Source organism: Aotus nancymaae, unplaced genomic scaffold, assembly GCF_030222135.1.
Source record: "Aotus nancymaae isolate 86718 unplaced genomic scaffold, 86718_ANA_hifiasm-v0.15.2.pri h1tg000011l, whole genome shotgun sequence".
NCBI classification, from domain to species: domain Eukaryota; kingdom Metazoa; phylum Chordata; class Mammalia; order Primates; family Aotidae; genus Aotus; species Aotus nancymaae.
Genome location: NW_026988422.1, coordinates 72,664,747 through 72,692,036, shown reverse-complemented (window position 1 = coordinate 72,692,036; position 27,290 = coordinate 72,664,747). Strand labels below are relative to the sequence as shown.

Below are 27,290 nucleotides of genomic sequence, written 5' to 3'. Positions count from 1 at the left end.
TATTTGTTTTCTTTATTCTGGCTTATTTCACTTAGCATGCTTTCAAGGTTCATCCGTGTTATAGCATCCTTTTCTCTCTTTTTTTGAGACGGAGTCTCGCTCTGTCACCCAGGCTGGAGTGCAGTGGCACAATCTTGGCTCATGCAACCTCCACCTCCTGGGTTCAAGTGATTCTCCTGCTTCAGCCTCCTGAGTAGCTGGGATTACAGGTGTGTGTCACCACACCTGGCAAATTTTTGTATTTTTAGTAGAGACGGGGTTTCACCGTGTTGGTCAGGCTGGTCTCGCACTTCTGATCTCGTGATCCGCCCACTCCGGCCTCCCAAAGTACTGGGATTACAGGAGTGAACCACCGCGCCTGGCCCTTTTCTCTGTTTTAGAGATCCTAGTTCACATTTGGCAGGTGAGATCTTAGAAAAAAGTCCTTTTAATTTATTTCTCATGGAGACCCACAGAAAGTTTAGCTCGTAAATATAGGTGTGGGTCTCGGCAGAACCTCCCAGGGTCTCAGTTTAGAATGCAGCTGTTTCTCACAATTGTTAAGGCTCCTGAGTGTAGAAAAAACATGATGGATCACATCTCCCTGAGAGTCACCCTCAGGCTGTCGGACCTTGTTGACTCAAGGGATCCCCTTGGGAGCTGGAGGTAGTGCAGCCCAGAGTGCGGGGTACGGGGAATGACTGAGGGCTGGGTCTCTGGCAGCCGCCGGGTGTGCTGTTCAGGACGGTATCGGTCACCTCTTGGGATTTGCAGGCTCTGAGGTGGTCTTAACGATCAGCTGAATCAATGTTCTCAAATGCCAGGTCACACAGTGTGTTGCTGGCCAGCAAGGTCCTCTTAACCTGTTGGTCTGGCTTATACTGCTGAAGGTCATGGGATTTTTGTTAGCATATTATTGAAATGAGACATTTGTGGCACCGGCGTTGTATTGTTTCTGCTCATATGAGCCCGTGTGTCTTTCACATATGGTTAGTCTGATTGCTTTTTGTAGCCTGGGACTTTGCCTTGGAGAGGGTCCTAGCAAAATACCATTCACAGCCTTCTTCCATGGGGAAGGATGACTAAGAGTTTAGTGTTGGAAGAGCAGAAGAGGAAAGCTGGAAGCTTAGAAACGAAATGGGAGCTGTTGATGTGTGTGTCTCTATGGTACAGTGGGCAAGCCCTGGTCTTGTCTTGGGTTGATCACTAACTAGTCATGCAGTGCCTTGGGCAAGTCCTTTCACCTCTCAGGACCTCTGACTGTCCCCCTATAGAACGGGGAAGGTAGTCAGGTGCCAGTACCTCATATTATCAGGGCTTTGGGAGACCGAGGCGAGAGGATCACTGGGAGGCTAGGAGTTTGAGACCAGCCTCAGCAACAGAGCAAGACCCCGTCTCAATTTTAAAAAATAATAAAAAGAATGGGTGGATCAGGCATGGTGGCTCACCCTATAATCCCAGCACTTTGGGAGGCCGAGGTGGGTGGATCGCTTGAGTTCGGGAGTTTGAGACCAGCCTGGCCATTGAAATCAGTTAGTGAAACCCCATCTCTACTAAAAATACAAAAATTAGCCCGGCTTGCTGGCAGGTGCCTGTAATCTCAGCTACCTGGGTGGTTGAGGCAGGAGAATCACTCGAACCTGGGAGGTAGAGGTTGCAGTGAGCTGAGATCATGCCACTGCACTCCAGCCTGGGCTACCAAGTGAGACTCTGTCAAAAAAAAAAACAAACAAGGTGTTTTCTGCCCTGCCCAACGTGCAGAATTAGAGGATTCCATGGAAAAGGGTTGATGACTATGCTCAGTGAATGTTAACTTGATCCTAGGGCCAAGCAATGCAAATGCCATTTTAAAGTGATTAAGACCCACTCGGGGTTAAGAAGGGGTCCTCATGGTCATTTCTCATGGCAGTGACATTTACATGGCTGGGTATGGAGAGCACCCCATTCTTCCCCTGCACCCCCACTCCCACCCTCCCCGCTCTTGAGCTGCCTGAGGATGGGTGGTTTGCAACTCCTCCCACAAAGACTTCTATCACTGGTTTTGTCTCTGAATTACTGTGGTGAATAGACATTTCTAAATAATTTCATGTACTATGTGTGGTTTTAACCAACTTTGAGCTTTAAAGGCCAATCATCCAGGGACATCATGGGGGAAAATCAAACTTGTTGCCTTCCCAACCTGCAGCCACTGGAGATATACCCATGAGTTTGTCTATAGGCATCGCTGGTCTCGTTAGATAGAGTCATAGGAGTTTGGAGCCAGATAAGTATGACAGCAGGTTCTTAGAGGTCATAAAATAGGGTTTTTAATTTTCCTTTCAAGTCTTTCTCAACACCAAGCACAATTCTCAACAGGGGCTTAATAAATCCTTGGATCTTCTAACAGTTAGAAGATGTCATTTTGAGGAACCAGCCAAAAGAATCGTGTAGATATGGGGCCAAGGAGCTTGAAAGCTTTGCAGCTAGCATGGCAGGAACTGACTTACCTCGAGCTGGAAAGAGAACACGTGTGAATTCATTGGTTACAACAGGGGCCAGGAATGAGAAGGTGGTGGCCAGTCCAAGTCTCTGCACTACTAGAGTACAGATAAGTTCCACAGCAACACGGATTGACTATAGAGGACTCTTAAAACATCACTGATCAGTGATTTAAGTACATTAAAAGGATGTTGTAAGAATCTTTAGGTAGATGTCTATCATACAAAGAATTTTCCGTATCTAAACCACTGGATTTATCCGACCTTCATTCCCCATGTTGCTCCATCCCTGGTGTCTACTCAGTTTTCAGCCAAATCAAGGTCGGGATAAAGAAGAGATCTGGTTGGAAGTAAGGTGGATATTCAGGCTCCTGCAGTAATACTCAGTTATTGAATTCTCTAGAAACCCCAACTCTGCTATAATGAAGTCCTCAGTTTTTAAATATCTTTACAAATCAGGTGATTCCATATTGGCAACAGCCAGCTTGCTGTTTCCTGCTTTGTTATAAAAATAAGATGGTAAAATCCTGAGAGCTTGCTTGGATTGTTAAAAGATCTTAAGTATTTTAATGCACATTATTCTTCATGCAACTCTGAACCTTAAATGCCCCAAAACAGAGTAAGATCGGAATCCAGTGGAAGAGCAATCAGCTGGTGTCATCATCCTGAGACTCCAGTCCGGTCTGCTGTTACCCTGGGTAGCTCCTGGCCACTCTGTGGTCACAACTGCCAGGCTGAGAGTCAGGGCTGCAGGAAATACCATAGCTGAGATGCGTGATTCTCATTTAATTTTAGTATAGTGGATCCAAAACAAAATAAAACAAAAAGGTTCATTAACATCAAGGTTTGTAGTATGTATTTTCTAGCACATTTGACAGGATTTTGATGTGTGATCGATCGTATTTTTGTGCCCTAGCTAATTTCTTCTTCGTCCCTACTCCTCCTCGTCATGTAATGTGTCCCTATACCTGCTACACTATTTGTACCCCCAGTAATGAGATTCCAGTGGGCAGAATGTGTCACGGCATTTCTGCTTGCTAACAGTATTGCTGTCCAAGATAACCAGAGACCTCGGTTGACTGGTGAAGCATTTACCATATCGTTCTTCAGATTCCCTCTGTGTGTGTGTGTGTGTGTGTGTGTGTTTGTGTGTGTATGTGTGTGTGTATCTGCTTCTGCCAAACTTACTAATGTATTACTCGAACCTATGTTTCTCATATTGAAGGTGATTGATAATGCATTAACCAATACAATTTGCCATGTACCGTTTTGGTGATAGTAATTTATACTGCCTCTTGGGCTGGATGTAGTAACATTTTTGACTAAGGACTTTCTAACATTATCTAAACCAATCTTTCATTTAGAATATAACATACTTGCCACTGTAAGGACATTTTACTAAGACTGGCTTGGTTATAAAGTTTTCTACTAGATGCTTAAAATAGTGAAAACGCTCATCTCTAAATGCAGTAAGTGTCTTCGTCATATATTGATCTTTCCTATTTTCTTGCCTCTCCTGTTACCACAGTGTAGGTGGAAACATATCTGCAAAATGTTTTATAGGGTATGGAGTGCAACATTTTAAGCCAAGAAGTTGAAAACAGGATACGAAACAAGAGAAGAGGGAGAAGGAGGAAGTCGATCAAGGTCATGTCTGTATATTAAGGATTTAGTGGTAGAAATGCCAAGAAAGGCAAGTTTGTGTTTGTAGCAGGCAGATGGCACAAGAAAGTGTTGGAAAACCTGCTTGGTCTCAGAAAATGTGATTAGGAGTTCTTTGCCATATACGTTCATGAAATTACGAGCAGGTTAGCAAATATTAAGTTATATGCTATGCCATTAAACCATGCGAATTTGCCATTTCGTGTATCTGTGGGTGATTTCAATGCCCAGGTGTGAGCAGGGTCAAGATGATAAGCAGAATACTCACACGGATAGCGCCTGCACTGTGAAATATGAAACCTGTTTACAATAAAGCAAACCTCATGGTTTCCGAAGATGCGTTTTCAGAGGGTGTCAATAACACATACTTGGGGAAATGTTTTGAGGGAAGTGTGGGGAGGGGTTGCAGGTGTGTGAGTGCAGATGAACTTGGCCTTATGCTAGTTTCTCTTCTCTTTCAGCACATCAGGTCCACCCATCTGGCCGGGCAGTACCTTCTTCAAGAGAAACGGAGCCCTTCTCCAAGGTAGGTCCTTAGCAACACCCCTTCCTCTCCCCAAACCCGCCCCCACTCCCACCCCCTTTCACCACTCCTTTGTACTTGGTGTCAAATAGGAGAGTGCTGTCCCGTTTAGGAGTGGCCCCTCTCTGGAGAAGTGTGACGGTTGTGGGTTGGGTCTGTTTGTCCAGTTCTCTTTATTTTTTACTATTCACGTCTCTTGGTGGCTGTGAATCATGAGTCTGAAACCAGGCTTCTAAAGATTGCTTCTTTGGCCCGCCGTCACTGGTCATATTCTGGAAGTGTTCGGCTTGCTCTGGTAACATTGGAATTACATTGTAATTAGAATGCGACAGGAACACAGACTAGGCTGATAAAAGCAAACTACTTTACATGCTTCAAAAACTTGAGCTGAATAAGGAGGGTTTGGGTATTCTGGCACTTTTGTCATCATGGAGATGCGTGTGTTTCTCGCTGTTCCCTAACGTCCACATGTACCTGGAAGGTTGGCTGTGGTTTGTTCTGAGGTTCGGAGTCCAGTCACCCTACGTTGGTCCCCACAAGTGTCACCTGCAGGGGACCCCCTCGCTGTTGTCCAGCCCAACTCAGCTGCCTCATGCTAGCCGCTATCCAGTGTGCTCACAGAATTCCAGCGACCTTTCATCTCTGCTTTTGCCATTCAGTTTCTTCTGAAATGACCAAAGTTAAGGAGGAATAAATGATTTTAAAAATAGCAGAAGGGTGCGTTTTTAATACTTTTAGAAGTGACTGTGGGGTTATCGCTATTTTGGATATCTGTTCTGTAAATAAAATGGTACTGAATGGTTCCCAGGGGCCTCGGAGCTTTCTATCCCTCCTACTTCTGTTGATTGGCTAGGAGTCCGACAGGCCCTGCTGGCCAAAAGCAGGTGGATTTGGCTGTGCTAAGAGCTTTTGAACTACACTGGGCTTATGGTGAGAGATTTTAATGTCTGTTGGTTGGTTGAGTGCTATGTAGCCTCTTTCCCTTAAGAGTACAGGCCGACAGCTGGCCGTATGTGTGAAGGAGTAGAATGTAAGTGTGGTTAAGAAGAGAGACATGTATCTTCAGGTTTCCGTAGTAGCCCAAATCCTCGTGAGAGACGTCATCATATTTTTAGTGCTGATTTACAGGCCACACAATCGAATATTGTCATTTTAATAGCCGGTGAAATAGGGAACTCAAGCATTTCTTTGTACTTTTGCTTGGTACAGGTGAAATGTAGTCAGGCAAGTTTGGTTAATTCTAATTTTCATAATTGTCATAGATATCCTAAATGTTTAAGAAAACAAAAGGAAGTCCCTCCACTCTCAAAAATTAACACATAATTTGAAAAAATCTGTTCTGTTTTCTCTTCAGATAGTAGAAGTGGAAACTGATTAGGATCAGCCTTTGGGTTCTTTTCGAGTGAGTTTCAAAGTTACATGTGTCATTTTTCCTCTAGAACTATAGCACTGATATGAATGTCATTCAGTTTGGATTATTTTGAGAAAAGAGATTTGTTTTCTTACAGCCTTTTCTCAGGATTTTTATTCATTCACTTTGGCATTAGGTAAGATTTGCTCTAAGCATGTTAGTTTTTTTGTTTGTTTCTGTGGGGCAAAAACATGAGGGAAATACCAATATTAATAATGTTTCTGAAGTGGAAAGATGTGTGAGATTCTATCCCGTGGGTGTAGACATCTTTTCTCTTCCTGATAGGGTTACAAATTCCCCTGATTGCTCTAGGCACTGTGAATTAAACTGGTACAGATTTCAGATGCTTTTTGAGCCCACATCCAGTTAAATGTAACCCATTAAAATTTTGTACATTTGAAAATCAGAAGAATCTTGATGTGAGCTCAGGAGGGTGGGCAGGGATTTGTTAACATTCATTTTTTTCTGTGATGTTTCTTCATTCCCTATGTCTGTATAGAGTTCTGGAGACACTTTTGCTGTGATAATATTTTTGGGAATATATGGGTATTCCTCCTAATTAATACTTTCGTGTTCCTCTGGTGGGTGGTACTGGGCCATGGGAAAGTTGCTAATGCCCACAGGCAAGAGTTTTATGATTAAAGATATGAGTCCCTAAAGAGGGAACTGTCTAGTCATGCCAGGGGAAGGTTTGGGTCAGAATCAAGTAGAAGAAAATGTACCTGTTCAATGCCACTTTCTCAGCTTTATTTCTCACTTCCTATTTTCAAAAACCATACACACATCCCTTCCTTTTCCCTATAGCAAGTGGAAGGAAATTTTTCTAGATAGTCAGACCAGTAGGGAACTCTGTTAGTAGGTTCCAGCCACGGGCATTGGAGTTGAGGGCAATCAGAACCACGAGCCTGTCCCTAAAGATGCCAATTCCTAGCTCTGGGGGAGAAGGTACAGTTTGGTCACATGGAGGTGACACAGGAGTCTTTCTTGAGGGCTCTGTGGGACTGATGACTGGCCAGCAGAAGCCAGCCAGAGTCATGAGTCATGAGTTGTGGACCGCTAGCAGGACTGGCTGAATTGAAACACAGTGAGAGATAAATTGCTTCGTGGAGTGCTTCATTGTTGTTGTTATTGTTGTTGAGACAGAATCTCACTCTGTTGCCCAGGCTGGAGTGCAGTGGTGCCATCTCCCCGGGACTGAGACTCAATAATGCAGGATAGGAAAATAAGTTGGATGGAAAGGAAAATGGTTTGGCTGTGTCCCCACCCCAATCTCACCTTGAATTCTAGCTCCCATAATTCCCACGTGTTGTGGGAGGAGCCTGGTGGGAGATAATTGAATCATGGGGGTAGTTTCTCCCATACTGTTCTCATGGTAGTGAATAAGTCTCATGGGATCTGATGGTTTTATAAGGGGTTTCTCCTTTTGCTTGGCTTCCATTCTCCCTTGTCAGCTGCCATGTAAGACGTGTCTTTTGCCTTCCACCATGATTGTGAGGCCTTCTCAGCTACGTGGAACTGTGAGTCCATTAAACCTCTTTTTCTTTATAAATTACCCAGTCTTGGAATGTCTTTATCAGCAGTGTGAAAATGGACTAATACAGTGGGGGTGCCCTGTCATGTAGAAGAGGGAGATCTATTTTTGTCAGGAGGGTGGGAGCAGAGGGGCTGTCACTTCTTGGGAGAACTGACACTTAAGCAAGGCCTTAGAAAAGCAGATAGATATGGGTGTGTGGAAATAGAAAAAAAAAAAGTCGTTGCAAGAAAGAGCAACAACCAGAGAACTTAGCATCACAGAGAGCACAGCAACAGTGTGGAACGTGAGTACTTCATAGACACCTTTGGATAGTGACGGGAAAAATAATGCAGTGTCCGAAGAGGAAATAATGAAAGTGAAAACCTGAAATGAACTTGACATCAAAACGACATGATAGTTACAGCAGGACACCAGTTTTCATTGTGGAATCATTGTTTGGTTTAGAGTGGAAACTTAGTACCTTTATTTTTCCCAGCACAAAACCAATTACAAGAACTAACTGGTTGTTCTCAAAGTCTTTCTTGGATGTCGGGTGCAGTGCCTGTATTTTGGTTCAGAATCACTGGCAAGAGGGGCTGCTGAATCACCTCTCGGTTTTGAGGATAATGGGGTAAGATTTGGTTTGGATTACACCAGGCATGGGTACTTAACATAATTGGTCATTTCATCAGTTCACAGTCTTTATTTTAAATGCCGTTTAGGCTGCTACAGACAGTTTCAGCAGGCTAGAGAGCACTTCAGTTCTTGTACAATGGAAACCAGCAGAGCATTAGTAGGGGACAAGCTCATTGTTCAAAGGGGACCCAGGGCGTGCTGAACAGAAGAGTGGCTTATTCAGAGCCCTGCAGGCGTGGCCAGCTGACAGGTGTCCCCGCTGTCCCTAATAGTTGTGTCTGTGCATCTCTGTGTTATGGTCTCTATGTGTTTGAAATGTGTTTTTTATTTTATTCATTTAATTCATTTGCTAATCTCTCTTATTTTGTTAATGAAAAGGATAAAGCCTTTTTTATGTCTTCCCATTTCCAAACTCCCTGTCCCCCTCCCCCAGATCCCATTTACCCATCACACTTAAAATTAGGTTACTTTATGTAAACATCACCCTCGGATGGTTTGTTGTAATGAGTCAGTGATTTATAATGAAAGACATTCCTCACCCCTGGTCTGACCCTTCATCTGGTCTCTGATGGTTTCATCCCAGAACGACACAGGCACCTCTGCTTTTGTTAGCTTCATGCCTTCTGCTGAAAGTTGTCACAAGCCATGCTGATTGTATTCCCCACTTCTGCCCTCTTGGCCTTTGTAAGCCCTGTCGGCCTCAGAGCTCCCCACGGAGTTTTGTTCTTGTTCAGAGAGGAGCTGCTGCCTGGCCATTTTGGCCTGCTTTTATTTCTAGCTCTTCCTCTGAGCAGGCATTCGCTGAACCTACCCTTCCCACCCCACCTGCAAGCATTTCTTTATGATACATCACTGTGTGCCCAGCCCTGGGCTAGGCTGGAGATCCCCAGGGGAAGCCCAGGCCCCACCCTCTCAACCACTCACAGCCCATTCTGTGGTCAGACCAGGAGTCCTAGCCCTTCTTGGAAAAGGCTGCTTGGCCCACCCACTCCAAGAAGCCCAGCCACCATCAGCACAGATGAAGCCACTGGTTTACCAAACCTTCCCAGTGACTCACTTGACACTCTTACACCCCTCTGGTCATTCTTCCCTCTTCATTTTCTCCATCACTCTAGTATTAGGCCACTAATTATGATTAACTAAGTGTCCCTAGGCAACAGCGGTAGAATTAAAATAAATTATCTAACAGATTTTATTTCCGTTTACTTCTGTTTTTTTTTTTTTTTTTCTCCGTTGTTGTCGTAATTGAGATGGAGTCTCGCTCTGTCTCCCAGGCTGGAGTGCAGTGGTGCCATCTTGGCTCATTTCAACCACTGCCTCCCCGGTTCAAGTGATTCTTCTGTCTCAGCCTTCTAAGTAGCTGGGATTACAGGTGCCCACCACCATGCTTGGCTAATTTTTATGTATTTTTAGTAGAGATGGGATTTCGCTGTGTGGGCTAGGCTGTCTTGAACTCCTGACCTGAGGTGATCCACCCTCCTCGGCCTCCCAAAGTGCTGAGATTACAGGCGTAAGCTACCGTGCCTGGCCATCCATTCATTTCTGACAACTCACACTGGATGAGCTAATGTAATGGAAAGACTTAAAGACATTTTCAGGGCACAGAGCAGGATTGTGTTGCCATAGACCCCCACCCACCCGTCCCCCTGCCAACCTAAGGTTAAATAGGGAAAAAGGAAACCAGGTCTTCTGCTGTGAGATGCATGCTGTTCCTCCATGCGTGCCAGTGCATGTGCATGAAGTTGATATGATTGTTACATGACTTGCTTTGAGGAATACCTGTGTCCCAGGTTCTAGGTTGGCTTAATGTCCAGACTTATTTGGGAGTAATAGCTTGTATCACCCACGCCCCACAACTCTTATCCCCTCCCATAACTCTGCTATCAACTTTTACTACTCAGATGTATGAGATACCTCACCTTGGTGAAAGTTATAGTGGAAGGAACACTGGAGATTAGGAGTCGAGGGACCTGGTCTGATCTCAACCCTTCACTTGGCAAACTTTGTGATCTTGGGCAAGCCATGTGGCATCCCTAGGGCTTCATTTGCAAATTAAGGAGTGGATTTCAGCAATGGCAAAGATGCCCTATCTAATACCAGCTCTGATCCACTCTAGCAACTTCCCCCAAAAAAGGTCAGAACGGATTTTGATGCTTAGCTCTGGCTCAGTGGAGAAAGAGTGTTACCTTCAGCCAGCTGTGTCTGCTGTGGGTACAAGGAGAGGACAAGGTGGGTGGCAGGCTGGCTGAGGATCCCCGTGCCCAAACAAGATGATTTTCGAAGGTCTTGTGGATCTTAGGGAGGCAATACTGTATATTATATAGATTCTTACAACCTGGAAGTGAACCCTGTCTTGGCTTCTTGGGCAGCTGGCTTAACTTCTATTTGGGAGTCATGACAATACTTGTCTTCTGGGGTCCTAGCAAGGATTTGGTGCATTCACATTAGTCAAGCACATAGGACAGTTTGTGCTAAATTCCCAATCAAGGGTAGTTATTGAGCGTTTTACAAAACTGCGACTCTTAGGAAAATAGGGGTAAAATCCTCTGAATGTGGTTTTCTTGCGCTCTTCACCTTCCCTGCTAAAACTCTTGCCCATCTGTTGGGGCCGTTCTCAGGATGGGGCAAAGGCTGGGGATGCCCAGAGCCTGCTGGATGTATACATAAATGTGAAGGAGAATTCATTCATATCTTTATCTCAGACTCCTTTAATTCCTCATAAATAGGACTGCTTCTTTGAGAAGTTCACCGAGCTCACAAGTACCAAGCTGTACTCCGTACTCTGAAAGTGTGTGTTCACAGCAGGTGCACACGTAGCTGTGTGGAAGAGCACGGGATTTAGCACCACATCAAACTGGGGTTGAATCCCTCCCTCGCTGGGCACCAGCTCTTTGACCTTGGGCCTCAGATTTGATTGCCTGTAAAATGGGGCTGCGAGATGTGTTTCTCAATCAAACCTGAGGCCCAAGGTCTTTGTGAGCTTTGTAATCAAGATTAAGAAACTGTGAATATCAGTCACTCTGGTGCCTGACATCTCACAAATGCTCCATAAAAAGTAAACTTTAGCCTTCAATGTTTCATGCCTCAGGTTTCTGATCATTCATTCTCATAGGTATATTCCAGGTGAAAAAACTTCCAGAACTCTCCAAAGGAGCATCTTCCCAAACTCCTTTCTTTCTGATGATTTCCATTTCTGGTGTCACCCTCTGATACCAGACTCCAGTCTGGCCACAGCCTCTGATCTGGAGTCTGGCACCCTTTACCTCTCTGTAAGGACTGATGAATCCCAGGTTTTGTTTGGATTTGCCCTGACCCTCGCCCACTCATTGCTTTCCTGTTTGGTTGGAGCTTGAAGCCCCTGGGCCCTTTGGCTTCTTCTGTCTAATCTGCTCCACAAGCTGACTCTTTTGTCCATGTTGCAAAGGAGGGCATCCACCTAATGCATAAATCTCCTGATTCTCACCCTCAGGCATACCCATTAAAAAAATTAGTAATGACAGAAAAGGAAAACAAGAAAACCTCTCTGCATTCCCCCCAACCCCCAAGTCCTAATTGCCTTCTGTCCTCTTTCGGCCTGCAGAGGCCCTCTGGTTTCAGAGGGGCCCTTTATGTTTGGCATCATTTGTTTTACTGTTCTGCACTGAGTTATTTGTAAAGATATTTCTGTAACTACAGTAATAGAATCAGCTAGCTGCTTTTGCTTACAATCAGCAGTGAATTTGCAGGGCTGCTGGTCAGCAGTTCTGATCTCTCAGGTTTTACTTGGTCACTGAGAACATGCAAAACATGCTCTTAAGTTACTTCAAAAATACAAGGAAATGCAATTTAAAAAGAAGCCTTTGGTTGATTCTGATCTTTGCTGTCTCTTGACAATCCAAATTTGCCCAGTCTCCAGTTACCTCTACTTCCCCAGCGGCTACAGCCTGGTGTGGAATCTGGGTAAATACCAGTCAGATATCCTGTATTTTCCTGTCTGACTTTAATTTCAGATCTTCCCAGTACCCATCTATAGTAACCATTTTAACCCAAATCCAGCGATGCACACTGAGAAAATGGCAGTCTTGTGAACAGAAGCAGAGGAATCAGAAAATCAAGAGCCTTCATTAGGAGCTTCCTTTCGGCCAGGCCCCCTGGCCTGGGGTGTGTGTGGGCCTAATCTCATGTTTCAGGGTTACTGTTCAGTAGGAGGTGGAAACTGAGGCTGGACTTTGGAAGAGGAGGATCAGGGCTGGGAGGAAGCTTATGGGCACAGGTTATGGACATAGATGAGCTTTGCAGGAGGGTATAGAACAGAAAAGAGGAAAAGGGTCCAGAGAGCTGACCCATATTCAAGACCTAGATTGACAGCAGTGAGAGGACTAGTGGTGAACAGCAGTGACCATGAAGAAGCAGAGGCGCAGTCCGAAACTGGGGAAATCACTGGAATGAAAGGCGTGGAGTTTCCCAAAAAGGGAAGGGGCAGGAGTCCCCTCAGAAGAATAGGAGGCCAATCTCAGCAAAAAGTTTTAGGGCTCTGGGATTTTGTATTAGCATGCTTCTTTCTCTCGCCTCAAGTTAGGATTATTTTAATTTTTTTTTTTTTTTTTTTTTTTTAGACAGAGTTTTACTCTGTCGCCCAGGCTAGAGTACAGTGACCTGATCTCGGCTCACTGCAACTTCTGCCTCCCATGTTCAAGTGATTCTCCTGCCTCAGCCTCCTGAGTAGCTACAACTACAGGCATGCGCCACCATGTCTGGCTAATCTTTGTATTTTTAGTAGAGACAGGGTTTTCACCATGTTGGCCAGGCTGGCCTCAAACTCTTAACCTCAGGTGGTCCGCCTGCCTCAGCTTCCCAAAGTTCTGGGATTATAGGCGTGAGCCACCGCTGTCGGCCTGTATTATTCTTTCATACTAGCCTTATGCATTCGATATGGCTACTCCCGTTTTATAGATGGGAAAAATAAGGCCTGAAGCAATTGTTCTGCTCCAAGTCACAGAAACCTGGACTCACACCAGTCTTTACTTCAAAATGGCATAAATATTTCTAAACAGTTTTCCACTTTAGATATTTGGATATTCTACAGTGATTTGCAGACTAGGGCTGAGGGCAAATCCTGTTATAATGATTATAAGTAATTTACAATAAGACAAAAAGATGGAAATGAATACTCTGTCTTCTTTCACTTAAATAATTAAGATGCTTAATTTTCCCTCCTTGTTCCTACCCATGACTGTTTTATATAGTTCACTTTATGACTTTTAAAAACTAGATAGAGAAAAAAGGAAATCCTAAAATTAGTCATTTAAAGAGTAACACAATGAGAGGAGCCCATCCCTTAATAGAATGAATATTTTATTTTAGTCTATGTGAATTTTATATTAGTAGATATACAGATGTAGATACAAGTAATTTGGCACCAATTATAATTCATGTATAGGAATCTTTCCTTATTTAATTTTTGAGCCTTTAAACTTTTTTTTGTCTATCAAATTGTATCAGTTAGATTATAAAATACAAAGATTAAACAAGCTTGGATCACATTGCACTACAGAGCCTGCTTTGATCAAAGTGCTCAGTATTAAAATACAATTGAAAAAGTCATTCCCCTTGAAATTCTGTTGAACTGTGCTTAGCTGGAAGTCTAGAAATATTTTAATACAATTACCAAGAGACTTTAATGAGGAAGAATGATTTTTTAGAATATATTCTGAGGGAGCTGTTCACACAGCAGTTTCGGAAGTGGACTTAAAATCATCCACCTATAAACTGCAAGGGGTCGAGTTTGTGTTCTTCTTCGGTTCCCTTGACAACCAGAAGGCGTGGCTAAGAGTTTCTGGGTAGTCCCTGTTGCGGTGCACGTGACATGGGAGTGCATGTATGTGTGCAAGTGTGTGTGTGTTTGCAGGTGTGTGTACATGTGTGAGTGAATGTGGCCCCTGCCCTCAGGCTTTTACAAGTGCCAAGTGTGACCTTCCAGAATGAATCTCTCCTGCCATCCCTCTGCCCCTCTTTCTCCCCAGGTCTCCTGTTGGCCTCTGTGAGTGATGACACTCAGGCATAGGGTAAATGACCTCAGCTTTTAAGTCAGGCATCCTTGAGTCCATTCCACGCCTTGCTTTCTAATTGCCACCTGATTTTGGAAAAGTTTTGCAACCCTCTTTGAGTCACTATACAATGAAAAAAGTATCAGTCTTGCAAGATTGCTATGAGGACTGATGATGGTCTCTGTGGCATCCCTGGCACTTAGTGGGTGCTCCAAGAACAGGTGCCGTTGCCCAACTTCTCTCCAGAGGAGGCAGCATAAGTAGGAGAGAAGTAGATGGACCTTGGAGCTGGCCAGCCGTGGGTTCAAAGGCCAGCCTCTGCCACCCACCAGCCGAGTGACCTCAAGCAACTCATCTAATCCATTTGACCCTTTCCTTTCCAGTCAGTCAAACAGGTAGTAGTACTCACTTCATGGTTTTTTTGTGAGAATTAAAAGATTATGTATGTACAGAGACCTGCATAGTGCGTGGTGATAATTAGGTGTCCAATAAGTAGAATTAGTGATGCTTATGATAGCATTTGTTTTTTTGTTTTTTTTGTTTTTTGCTTTTTTTTGAGATGGAGTCTCCCTCTGTCGCCCAGGCTGGAGTGCAATGGCGCGATCTCAGCTCACTGCAGCCTCCATCTCCTGGGTTCAAGTGATTCTCCTGCCTCGGCCTCCCGAGGAGCTGGGACTACAGTTGCCCGCCACCACCCCTGGCTAATTTTTGTATTTTTAGTAGAGATGGGATTTCACCATATTGGCGAGGCTGGTTTCGAACTCCTGACCTTGTGATCCTCCTGCCTCAGCCTCCCAAAGTGCTGGGATTACAGACATGAGCCACCGTGTCTGGCCTATGACAGCATTTCTGTGATACTCTGCAGTTTCCTAAGATGTTCAGTGTCTTCCACCCCCAGCAGACAACAGCAAAAGCAATAGTAACATAGATTCTTCCCTGGCGGAACTGAAGTGATACCTTTAGGAATGTTTCCGTTTGTTTTCAGTCTTGCTGAAGCTCCTGATATGTAAGGCAAATGCCCAGGGGATGGCCATGGGAGGAGTGGAACATGAGTCCTGACTGGCTGTTCTTCCTGACCCTTCTGAGTGACTAAGATCCTGCAGAAATGTGACAGAAAAAGAAAGTTCCTTGGAGATGGGCTGGAATTACTTGTGATCTGTCCCTCTGATTGTGCCAGAATGCTTCCAGCCAGGTCCAGGTCCGTTCTGCCTTAGCACAGCAAATTAATCACTGTGACATGGGTTTTGCAAAAGAGAAAAGATTTGTTCACAACGGTACCAAGTGAGGAGGCAGGAGAGCAGCTCTTAAATCCACTTCCCTGAAGATAAGGCTGGGATATTTATGTGTTAGGGAAGCGGGGTGGTCTAATGTGTGGGAAAGGTGATTGGCAATGGGGAAAAAAATGAAGTAACCGGTTCATTCTGTACAAGCATAGTTGGGGTCCATGGCATCTCAAAGGAATTATATTCAGTAATGGCAGCATTAGCGTCATCTAGGGGTGGAGCTTTTGGCCCTTCAGTGTCAAAAAGGCCGCCTCTCCGGCACTTGGGCAGGCCCATGAAGGAGCAGTGGTCCTAACTGGTTTGAACTGGGCAGGAGCTTGCCCAAGTTCCTGAAAAACAACTGATGCGACCATTACCATGGTGACCTATGAATGTTATCTGTAAAGCAGCCAGTGAAGGTCAAGTTCCAGCATTCAGTGGCAAGGCCTCAGCTTCATGGAAAAAGGAAAAAAGAAATAATGAAAAGCAAGTGACTAAAAGCAAGCAGTACAGGCAGACGCGATCAAATTAACCCCTTGGTTTCAAGAATGCAAACTAGACTAAGACATTTGCAAACATGAGTTTAAGAGAACATGGGAGACGGCAAGACAGCCAGCCATACTTACAGTGATACGGAAATTTACAAAGTCATTTAAGGGATTGTGTTGAACTCCTCCCTACCTTATGGTCACCATAGCACACGTTGCTTGGCCCCTCTTTCCTAGGCTGTGATTTCCTGTGGGGCTTGATCAGGATGATCTGATCCTGCTAATTTGACACACGTTGCAGTGAGGAGTTAGAACCACAGGTCTTGGTGTTGATGACATCTGCCAGTAGACATGCTCCCAACATCCTACTTGTGGGTTCATTTCTTACATTTTGAAGGATTTTGTGAGGACATTGTGAAAAGAAACAAGAAGGCTGTGACATGTATAAAGGTCGATTCTGTGCTGATCATTTGTATAGTGTATTTCTCAGGCTCTGAGAGACTTCAGTCTCTGTGTTTTGCCATGCCTGGCCTGGAAAAGAAATGGTTATGGTTGAAGTTTTCACTTTTAAACTTTGCAGCTGTCATAGGCCCAAATTGCGGTGGCTCACAAATTGCGGTATGGGTTCCAGTAGCCCTATCAGGATATCTTTCTCTTTCCACCCTTCCACTTCCCATAGATTCCAAATGGGAGGTGCCAGCTTCTTACGGGAACTCCCTGGCCTTAGTGACTGGTGGAGGGATGGGCACGTGGCCCAGTCCAGGCCAGAGTTCCACCCTGGGCTTCACATCCTGGCTCTGGGAGCTCCGCAGGATGTGTTGGCCTCACAAGCATTGCATGTGGAATCCACTGGAAATGGCACCAGCACAAAGACACACAGACAGGGGCCACTCTCTCATGCCCTACCTGTGGCTAGACTTGTTGGGCTCATAAATTCTCCTTTATACTGAAGCCAGCTTGACTTGGGTTTTTCTTACGTACAGTCATGAGTCCTGACTAATACAATGTCTCTAATTAACAGCGTTAGTTAAACTAAGTATACATCACTGGTGATTTCTGCCTGTCAATGTAATTTCAGCCTCTTTGTTGTCTTTAGAGCCCCATTTAGTGGTTTGGCTGTCCCTTAAAAGAAGAGAAGGTGAGCTTGGAGAGTTTTCAGAGGCAATGACTTGACTTAAACAAAGAAAGTAGACTCAGTAGTAATACTTCTCACATCCGTACCTGGCTTGCATGTAATTTCATTTACTTCTTGAGAGGTAGGTGGTATCTTTCTGATCTTACAGATGAAGAAACAGAAGCTTAAAGTTGAGCATTTGGCTAAGCCAAGCAGCATATATGTATTTGTGTAAATGTGTAGCCATATGTGTGTGTAGGTGCATATATGTTTAAGTGTGATGAGCATGCACGTGTGTGTGTGTGTGTGTGTGTGTGTGTGAGATTATGAAGGACATTCAGAGTTAACGACTCAAAGCCAGGTTCCTCAAATGCTAAATTCAGGTCTATAGCACAAATGCTATTTTAGGCAATCCCCATTTCCTCCAAGTTCATTGACTCACATGTCCGACAAATGCCATTTATAGTTAGATGGCCTTATATAGAGAAGAACTGTGTTCACCCCCCGCCACGGCCCCCACTGCCAACACGCACGCATGGTCTGATCGTTTTTGAAATGGAACACATTTTCTCTTTTAGCATCTGATCTTCCCCTCACTACATTTTGGATTCATTGTGAACAATTTTGAGTCTCATTAGAGGTGTCTTAATTTTAAAAATTAAGTTGGGAACTAGCAAGTGAGATTGGAGAGGCTACATCTTTGGTTCTGAACTGGATTTTCATTACTCAATTACTCTTCAAATTATACTGATTTGAGATGTGATTATTATTATTTTTCCTAAGTAGATGGGATAATGGGAGAAATGCAAAGGCATGCTAGACTAATAGAGATCTGAGTTTCTGCGACCTCACTTATCCTCCCATTTCCCTCCCCTTGCCAGAGCACTTCCCCGGCCCCTGCTTCCTGGTCTACCTGGTGAGTTGCCCTCCCCTCACCCAGTGAATGCAACTGCTTCCCTGTCTTTCCAGCATCAGCCCAGCTATGACCACTGCAGCGCCAGAGATCCTGGCCAACTTGCACTGTGATCACATGATGCAGTTCATACCATCCTGCAACCGTTTTCCATGTTAGTTCCCAGCTCTTCCTTATATGTCTAAGTTAAATGTAAGATTTAAATTGTACCATCTACCCCAAGAACCCACTCTGTAGCCACCCTCCTCTCCTTAGGGTCAGACCTGCTCACAGCTACCTCAACTGCATGAAACACATTTCTTTCATCTCCCTGTCTTCTTTCCTGTAGGGAAGAAGGTAAGCTACCTAAAAGGAAGGTGATGATGCTTCCTACCTGCATCCTGCTTCATCACATTTCCCCTTTGCTTTTATTGATTGATTGATTGAGATGGAGTCTCGCTCTGTTGCCCAGGCCGGAGTGCAATGGTGCGATTTCAGCTCACCGAAACCTCTGCCTCCCAGATTCAAGCGATTTTCCTGCCTCAGCCTCCCAAGTAGCTGGGATTACAGGCATGCACCACCACGCCCGGCTAATGTGGTATTTTTAGTAGAGATGGGGTTTCTCCATGTTGCTCAGGCTGTTTTCCAACTCCTGACCTCAGGTGATCCACCCACCTCAGCCTCCCAAAGTGCTGGGACTACAGGCGTGAGCCACTGCGTCCTGCCTCCTCTTTGCTTTTAAATGCACACGCGTTCTGCTCAAGTGCTGTCTGTGCATTTACTCGTGGCTTTGCCTTTGGTATGAGCTTCATTACTGGGTGAGCTTCGGCACATGAGCTTTTGCCACTGCTGCAAATACAATGGCATCTCTTTTATTTTGGGGCCTGGAGTGACATTGTGATGGAGAAGCTCACAGTTGACCATATCAAGCCGGTCGTGGGGTAGATTTAAGAGATGCAGTGACAGCAGCCTCTCGCTGTATAAGCAGCAAAGTCGTCCCTGATACCTTCCTTACCTATTTCCCCCAGTATCTGAGCCGGTTCATCAGGGGAGGAATCATGAAGATTGTTTGGTTATCCCTTCACTTCTGTCTCCCAGCCAGACTGTCAGCTCCTTGAGGCTGGAGTTTTCTTATCTCTATCCCTAGCACCTTGCAGGTTACCAACACACGGTAGGAAATCAGTGAAGGTTTGTGAAATATATGCATGTAACTTACCGTTATGGACTGAACTGCATCCCCTGGGAAATGTAGGTATTGAAGCCTTCATGCCCCATGTGACTGAATTTGGAGATAGAGCCATTAAAGAGGTAATTAAGGTGAAATGAGGACATAAAGGAAGCATTTCTATAAGGACTGGTGTCTTTATAAGCAGAGATACCAGGAGTGTACATATACTGAAGCAAGGCCACGTGAGGACACAGTGAGAAGTCCGTCATCTGTGAGCCAGGGAGACAGCCTCAGGACAACCCAGACATGCCACCTCTTTGATCTCGGATCTAGCCTCCAGAACTGTGAGAACATCCATTTTTGTTCTTTAAACCACCCAGTCTGTAGTATTTTGTTCTGGCAGCCTGAACTGACTAATACATTTACCAAGTGTCCTAGCATCTTGGATCCCAAAGCTGGGACTGTAGGGGTCAACTTTGGCTGCTCAGGGTAGTTTGGGAAGATCCCAGGGTTGGCTGATTAAGATGAATCTGCAGTAATGGACAGCTGTGTCCCACCCCCGACTCCTCCTTCACCACCAGTGAGGCAAGTCTGGCTAAGGCTGTTTCAGCCATTCTCACCCTACTAGGGAACGTGAATGTCATCATCAACTAAGATTCTGGGCCTCTGGGAAATTATTTTCACTTGACCGACATCACCGTATGCCCTGAGACCTTGGCAGTTCTGTACACCCGTGAATAATAGCAATTAGCATGAAAAGAGAGCTGAAAGAGTCTCAAATAGGAAGACCTGCAGTCTGGCCTTAGACCTTCCACTTACTAGCTCTGTATATGTGCATGTGTAATTTTACCTTTTTTGGGTCTATGATTTGTTTTTAAAAGTGGTTGTGCTGCTATAATGGACAGTTCCTTTTCCCTCTTTTGGGAATTAACCTGGCTTGCAGCTGGAGAGCCCTCCACCCGCCAGTCCATTCACCTCTGTGCTTCCAAGTGATGTCTCTACCCCTGGTTTAAGTCACTCCCGTTCCTCTGGCTAGTGGTGTTTCTGGGTGGTCATGTGATAGGGGCTGGTCTAATTACAGTGGTTCTCAGACCTTTTCCAGGGAACACTGGGGAAATGCTAGATTCAGAGCTGCTGTTTGTAGCCCCAGGGGCTGCTGGCAGCCACCTGTGAACACGGGAGAGCCTGTCCAAGCCTATTTTCAACAGCAGCATTGCTGAGTTGGGGGACAGAGAATAGGATTTGGTAAGTGCCATTTGAAAGGCGTCACTACTCCTGGTTTTCCCAGTCACAGGTGATAAAGTCTCTTCAATTCGGTTTTTAAAAATCGCTTAAGATGGAAAGATTCCTAGCTGATAAAGCTATTCACATCTGCCCTGTACACCATGTAGGATCTTTCATAATGCAATTTCTATATAAGATCATGAATGCAAAGGTTGTGACATGCAGTTTGAACACAAGGAATTATTATTATTTGGAAAACTCAGTGACTGGTGCCTCTTGGACTCAATAACATGCTCTTTGAACTTCTGTGAAAAGATGTGTACATTCTTAGCACAGTGTCACCTTGTAAGGAATGAATACATGTAAGCCGTTGTTATCATCATAAGTAAGAATTACTGCAGCAGTGATAGGAGAGGGATGTAGAAGTCTTTGAGAATTTTGATTTGATGATGAAGATACCTGCATGGAATCCTACTTGAGAAGGAATTGATTCTGTTTCTTTTGGGGTTAGGTGATACCAATGTCCTCCTGATATTGGGTGTCACTTGTTTGTGGAAACTGAGTAGCATCCTCATAGCTAAGTTCCTGATGGTGGAAACTCACAGGGAGCCCTTTCCTTGTGAGCCCGCCCTGAGGGTGTTCTTGCTTTTCTTTACCTGATTCTCTTCTGATCACCTTGACTGGATGTTGCCCCGAGCCAGGAACAGTATACAAAGACCGGCCAAAGTGCTGGTTATCCTTGTGATATGATATGGTTTGGCTGTGTCCCCACCCAAATCTCATCTTGAATTGCAGCTCCCATAATTCCCACATGTGGTGGGAGGGACCCATGGGAGATAATTGAATCATGAGGGTGGTTTCCCCATACTGTTCTCGTGGGAGTGAATAAGTCTCACAAGATCTGATGTTTTCATAAGGGCTTTCTCCTTTTGCTTGGCTCTCTCATTTCTCTCTTGTCTGCTGCCATGTAAGACGTCCCTTTCACCTTCTGCCATGATTGTGAGGCCTCCTGAGCCATGTGGAACTGTGAGTCCATTAAACCTTTTCTTTATAAATTACCCAGTCTTGGGTATGCCTGAAAATGGACTAATAGAGGGTGCAACGTAATGACTAGGAAGGACAAAAGGGGGGCTCCTGAGGTGCCACTGATTACATGGTACATTTGTTTTTTTTTTGAGGTGGAGTCTCGCTCTTGTTGCCCAGGCTGGAATGCAAAGGTGCGATCTCAGCTCACTGCAACCTCTACCTCCTGGGTTCAAGCAAGATTCTCCTGCCTCAGCCTCCCAAGTAGCTGGGACTACAGGCACCTACCACTACCCCTGGCTAATTTTTGTATTTAGAGTTGGGGGTTTCACCATGTTGGTCAGGCTGGTCTCAAACTCCTGACCTCAGATGATCCACCCACCTCGACCTCTCAAAGTGCTGGGATTACAGGCATGAGCCACCGTGCCCGGCAATTACATGGTAAATTGTTTGGGAAAATTCACTGAGCTGTAGACATATGAGGACTTTGCTGGGCATATGTTACTCCAGTAGAGAGTTTCAAAAATGACTGGGCAACTACGATGTCATCACACCTATTGGATTTCAGATTTTTATTATGCACATGTAGTGAACCTCAGAATTCTTACATGATTAAAAAATAGGATTGTCATAGAGTTTATCAAATCAATGTGGTAATTGAGAGCTGGGCAAAACACAAAGTAACAAGAATTTCTATCACAATTCAAGCATGTTTTATAAAGGCGCCCCAAACCTGCTTGTTATTGATGTTGTTAATACAATATTTAGATTCCATTTTGAACATTCCAGCTGGCAAAGATTAGTGAAATGTCAGCCTCTCCCAAGAATGGGTTGGATTTTTGTTTTCTGTAAAAATTCATTGCCAGAGAGTTAGGTTCCTAAATGTTAAATATCAGTTAAGACGAACTTATGTGACTATAAGTGAAATTAGGAAAAGAATGAAAACCCTTTAGCAAAAACTTGAGGCGTTTGCCAAAACACATTGGGAAATTATATAAGCTTTAAAATTGTATGTGGACAGAAGTGGTTTCTCATTCCACCATAATATCTTGATGGTTAAGTATGTCGGTGAAGTAATTGTTTTACAAACTATTGTTTAAACCTTGAAACTTCATAGCAAGCATTTTTCTAGTGCAGAAAACCTCGTGCTTGAAAACTTTGGAGATTTAAAAACAAGCAGGCCAATTTCACTGCGATTTGTAATTTCCAGTGGAATATGGAATAACCGAGATCTTTTTAATCGGGAAACATATATAATTATAGCAATACCTTAGAGATTGACTTAGAGAAGAATCCTCTTTCTCTGCAGAATTTGTTGAAATGATTAAGGTGTTCAGGAAAGCCTGTCAGATCAGGGAACCATTTGTTATCTTCAATTAAACTGAAAGTCTTCATACATCAGGCCTTTGTAAATACTAAGTGGTTAATGCTGCCTTTTAAGTTTCCAAATCTCTTAAGAATGTGTTGTAATAAAAAAATTAGCATCACTTTAATATTAATACTCTAACATAGATTTTATCTTGAGAATGTTTCTGAACCAAAGACTCTGATAGCCCCATATTCAGGGGCACAGGGCATCTCGGATATGTCTATATTTGTTTTCCCGAAAGAGTTAAGACAATATTATAATACATTTTCTGTTTTTAGTTAAGGTTAGGTACCCATATGTCCTGATTTTGACTAGTTTAACTCTTGAATTCTTCCTCTTTGGCATGTTTTCCCTGTTCTAATTCATCCTTTCCCTTCTCCCATGTCTAATAAAAAAGGCCTTGCTTACTGTTTTATTGGAAAAAGGTAGTTTAAATATTATTTCCTGTGAGTCTGGGATCATTATTTTTGTGATAGCAGCAGAGTGCCACAGATCGCACTGGCCTCCAGTTTGTGTATGTTGTATGTGGAGGGACTAAGTCATAGCATTTCAGAACGAGGAGGTTTCTTGGATACCTAGCTGGCCCCATCCTTAATGAATAGACAAGTAAGCTGGGCCTAGAGTCAGAGCTTGCCCTGAGTCACAGGCAAACTGGTAGTAAAACCTGCCCCTCCCCAGGCCAGTTCAGCTCTCTTTTCCAGCCATCAAATTGGAGTAAACTCTCCTTCTCTCTCTCTCTCTATTTTTTTTTTTTTTTTTTGAGATGGAGTCTTGCTCTGTCACCCAGACTGGAGTGCAATGGCACGATCTCGGCTCACTGCAACCTCTGCTTCCAGGTTCAAGCAATTCTCCTGCCTCAGCCTCCCGAGTAGCTGAGACTACAGGTGTGTGCCACCATACCTGGCTTTTTGTATTTTTAGTAGAGACGGGGTTTCACCATGTTGGCCAGGCTGGTCTCAAACTCCTGGCTTCAGGCGATCTGCCCTCCTCAGCATCCCAAAGGACTGGGATTACAGGCGTGAGCCACTGTGCCCGGTCCTCTTTCTCTTAATATATTCTTAAATTTGGAAAGGAAGAAAAGAAACCCAAACTGCAGTGTATATGGTAATGAAAGCAGGAATGTACAGCTGAAACTTCTTTCTCATCAGACTGGGACCAGTACCCGGCCTCGAGTTCCACTCTTTCTACTTGCTAGTAACACGTATGTCTTTCTGGGTCTCAGTGTCTCTATCTTGAATTGGAAAGTCAGACCCACCATGATAGGTCCCAGGGAAGACTTCAGTGGTGTTGCTCCCGTGCTTGGCGTACCGGGAAGCACGCCACACCTTGAAGCTACCATTGAACCATTTGGTGGGTCTGTCTCCTTTTAGGTTCCTTCTGGGACATTGCAGGCCCCAGCCACGTCTGCCTGGGCTTGGCCCCGACACACTGCTATGTGTGTGGTCCAGAGTGTGACTGAGGATAACCCCAACTCAAGGGTCAGCTTACCCAAGGCCCAACCCGTGGTTCGTGATCGTCCACACACGTGCATACACACAAACCCAGGTAGAAGACTCAGCAGTTTACATATGCTAAAATGGAAATAACGTCATTATTTTGAGCTGTGGAATTGTGTGGATAGTTTTTAATGGATTTTATACTTGCTATAATAAAAATACATTGGTTACACAAGTAAAATACGTAAAAGAACAAAACTAAATGTTATAGCTGCTCGATTATGTCATTAGGGTAATGTTAAGGGTTAGTAAGATCTTTAAAATCTGAGCAGTGCATGCAAACATGTGAGCTGGCAGCGTGATTACAACACTTGGGCTGCTTAAACATTAGAAGGAAGGGAAGCTTTCAGTTGGGCCCCTCTTTGAGCCTAGTGCCTGTGCCTGAGAATTCTAACTTTTCAGTAAATGTGATCTGTATCCTTAAGCCGTTAGGCGAAAGAAATAACAACTAATAGCAAGCGGCAGAAACAGCCGGCCCTCAGGTCCATTGCCCATGCACATGGGGGACGGAGCGGGCTGCACCAGGCTGTGCCAGCCAGGAGTCCTTTGGCGGGTCCCCTCCCACCTGATACAGATGGGCTGGGTTAGTGCTAGGAAGAGGGAGCCCCTCTCACTGATTATCGTGAGCACTGGGGTGCCTTCCGCCAGCCCAGAGCTCTGGTGCAGGCTCCCACAGTGGCCAGGCCCGCCCAGAGCCTCGTCGGGAGTGGTCCCGGTTTCTCTCCTGGCCTCATCAGGAGTGATCCTGGCTTAATGCCTGGGAGGGCAGATCCCCGTGGAGAAAAGGGAAAGCAATTCAGTGGCAGATTATGATCTTGTTGATCACATTTGGGGACACACAGTATTTGGGTAGTTAGTTCAGATTAAAAGTGTGGAGGAGCAGTTATGTAAGCACGTAGCGTGCAGGGTGGGGACCAGTGAGCTATTTGGAGTTCCCAGGATTGTAAAAATCATTACGTGTTTTTACACAACTGGAATACTTTTCAGGTATTCTAAATGATCCATTCCCACTGCCCGTCACACGAGGCTGCAGACTTCCACTGTCCACTGTTACTTATAGAGAATCCCGTAGACTGACCTGATCTGTTTCCAAAAGGACCAGAATTTTAGAAGTTCTGTCTGCATGTGCTGGTTGAGAGTAGATTCAGACTGAATGTCAGGATTCCAGAGGTTCAATGTATGTAGCTGTTTTTATTTCACTTACATCTTTTCATAAAACATAGTTAATATGCAGTTCAGATAGGCCTCCAGATGTTCTGTGACAACGAACCCTGGAAGGAAGGTTTCTGTGGAGGGAGGTGACCCCAAAGCCAGGAAGTTTCTGCTGGCCCTGGTCTCTGCTTTGGTGCTCACTACCATCTGCTTTAGAGCTGCTCTGCTGTGAGGGGCTGCATGTCAATGACTATATTTAATTAATTCATCTAACACATCCCACCTAGTTTCAAAAAGAATTTGCAGGGGCCTACAAAATTGCTGATACCTAGAGGTGTTTTTTTTGTTTTAAGGAAGTGCAGAAATTATAACAAAGGGAAAATAAAGATAAGAAACCCAAGATACAGTCAGGGGATAACATTAATATAAAAAGTTAATATTATAAGTTCTAGATATTGATTTAGGAGTGGGATGGTCAGTCATGAATTTCGCTCTGAGCTTCCTAGTGACCAGAGCAAAGAGGGAAACATGATCATCTGTGTGGTTTAAATGTTCAGAAGATTAAAACTGACTCATTACCCAAGAGAAACACAGAGGTCCCTAATACTAAGACCTGAGAGATGTTCGTCCATTAGATTCTTATAGAGAGAGATCCTCAGTCATATAACAAGGCAGATCCTTAAGAATGTGTCTCGTTTCATAGGCAGTTTCCTATAACATCTCTCTAGGCAAAGCAATGCAACAGACAAGGAGAAGCCAGTTATTCAGTGATAGTTCCAGGACTTTGCCTTCCTGGCTCTGAGTGACTGGGTCTGAGATCTGGCCCAGAATCTGTAGTCTTCAAAACCACCAGGTGATTCTTTTGTATAGACAGGCTTGTTTCAGATAGTGAGAAACAGGTAACTAAGCCAGGCAGGTGGCCAGAGCTGGAAACATGGAGTTGGTGAGTTGTTCGTGACGGGGGAATAACCAAGCATGTGAGAGGCAAAGCTCACTGAGGAAGTGAGCCTAGACAGGAAGAGGGGTGTGGACGAATGAGCCAGATAGGACCCCAGAAGAGGAATAAACCTGGGCACATTCTCAAGGGAGAACCTTCATATTTGTTTTAATCCCTTTCACAAGTGTGGTTTAGAAGAAGGAGCTGCATAGATAGGAAAGGCATACTGTCATGTGAAGAAGATATTTGAAGGTAAAGCACATTGAATGTGTCTGTAATTGGGACCTCTGTAACTATTAGTTACATTTATTTTCTGAAAAAAAAAAAAAAGCTGCTTACATTTTGGAAAATAAGATTGAGGTGTTTTCTGGAGCTTCAGTGGTCCAGGTGACTACCATTTATTAACCTGTTGTGTTCCAGGCATGGAGCTTGGCACATACCTGTATGCCTTCACTTGAGCCTCACCAGGATCTGTGGAAAAAACGTGGCATCATCATCATGGTCATGATTATCATCTCCCTATCAATGACAAGGACTCACTCAGATTTACTCATTCCAAGAGAATTCATAAGCTTGGCACTCCGTTTGTGGTTGTGAAGCTTTCTGTCCCCTTTCCTCTCCTCCCTTCATAGAACTGAAATAATATAGAACATGAAATACTGTTTTCCATTGTGGGTAAACTAAGGGAGGTGAGGGGCTGACGGTCCCCTGGCTCAGCTTCTTCCTCAACCCCCACAGAAAAGCCAGACAAACACCACTGCTCCAGGGTCTTGCTGCCTCTCACAGCAGTGGCCTGCCATTATTTTGTGATGCATTTGTCATGGCTCATGTGTGTGTGCGTGCGTGCTTATGTGTGTGTGTGCGCGCACGCACTCCACGCACGCACTCAAGGATGATCTGTCATTCCCTGTTTCATTCTTTATGATGTCTCCTTTACT

General features: G+C 44.5%; 1 protein-coding gene across 12 annotated transcripts in view; it reads left to right on the top strand.

Annotated features, from left to right (window-relative positions):
* Window positions 1-27,290, top strand: part of FOXN3 (forkhead box N3) — a 467,496-nt gene that overhangs the window by 335,903 nt on the left and 104,303 nt on the right. For all 12 annotated transcript variants that reach the window (XM_012453090.2, XM_012453093.2, XM_012453089.3 and 9 more), the window contains one exon: window positions 4,580-4,644. In XM_012453090.2, coding sequence (XP_012308513.1) covers window positions 4,580-4,644 — 65 coding nt within the window. The remainder of the gene's footprint in view (window positions 1-4,579; window positions 4,645-27,290) is intronic.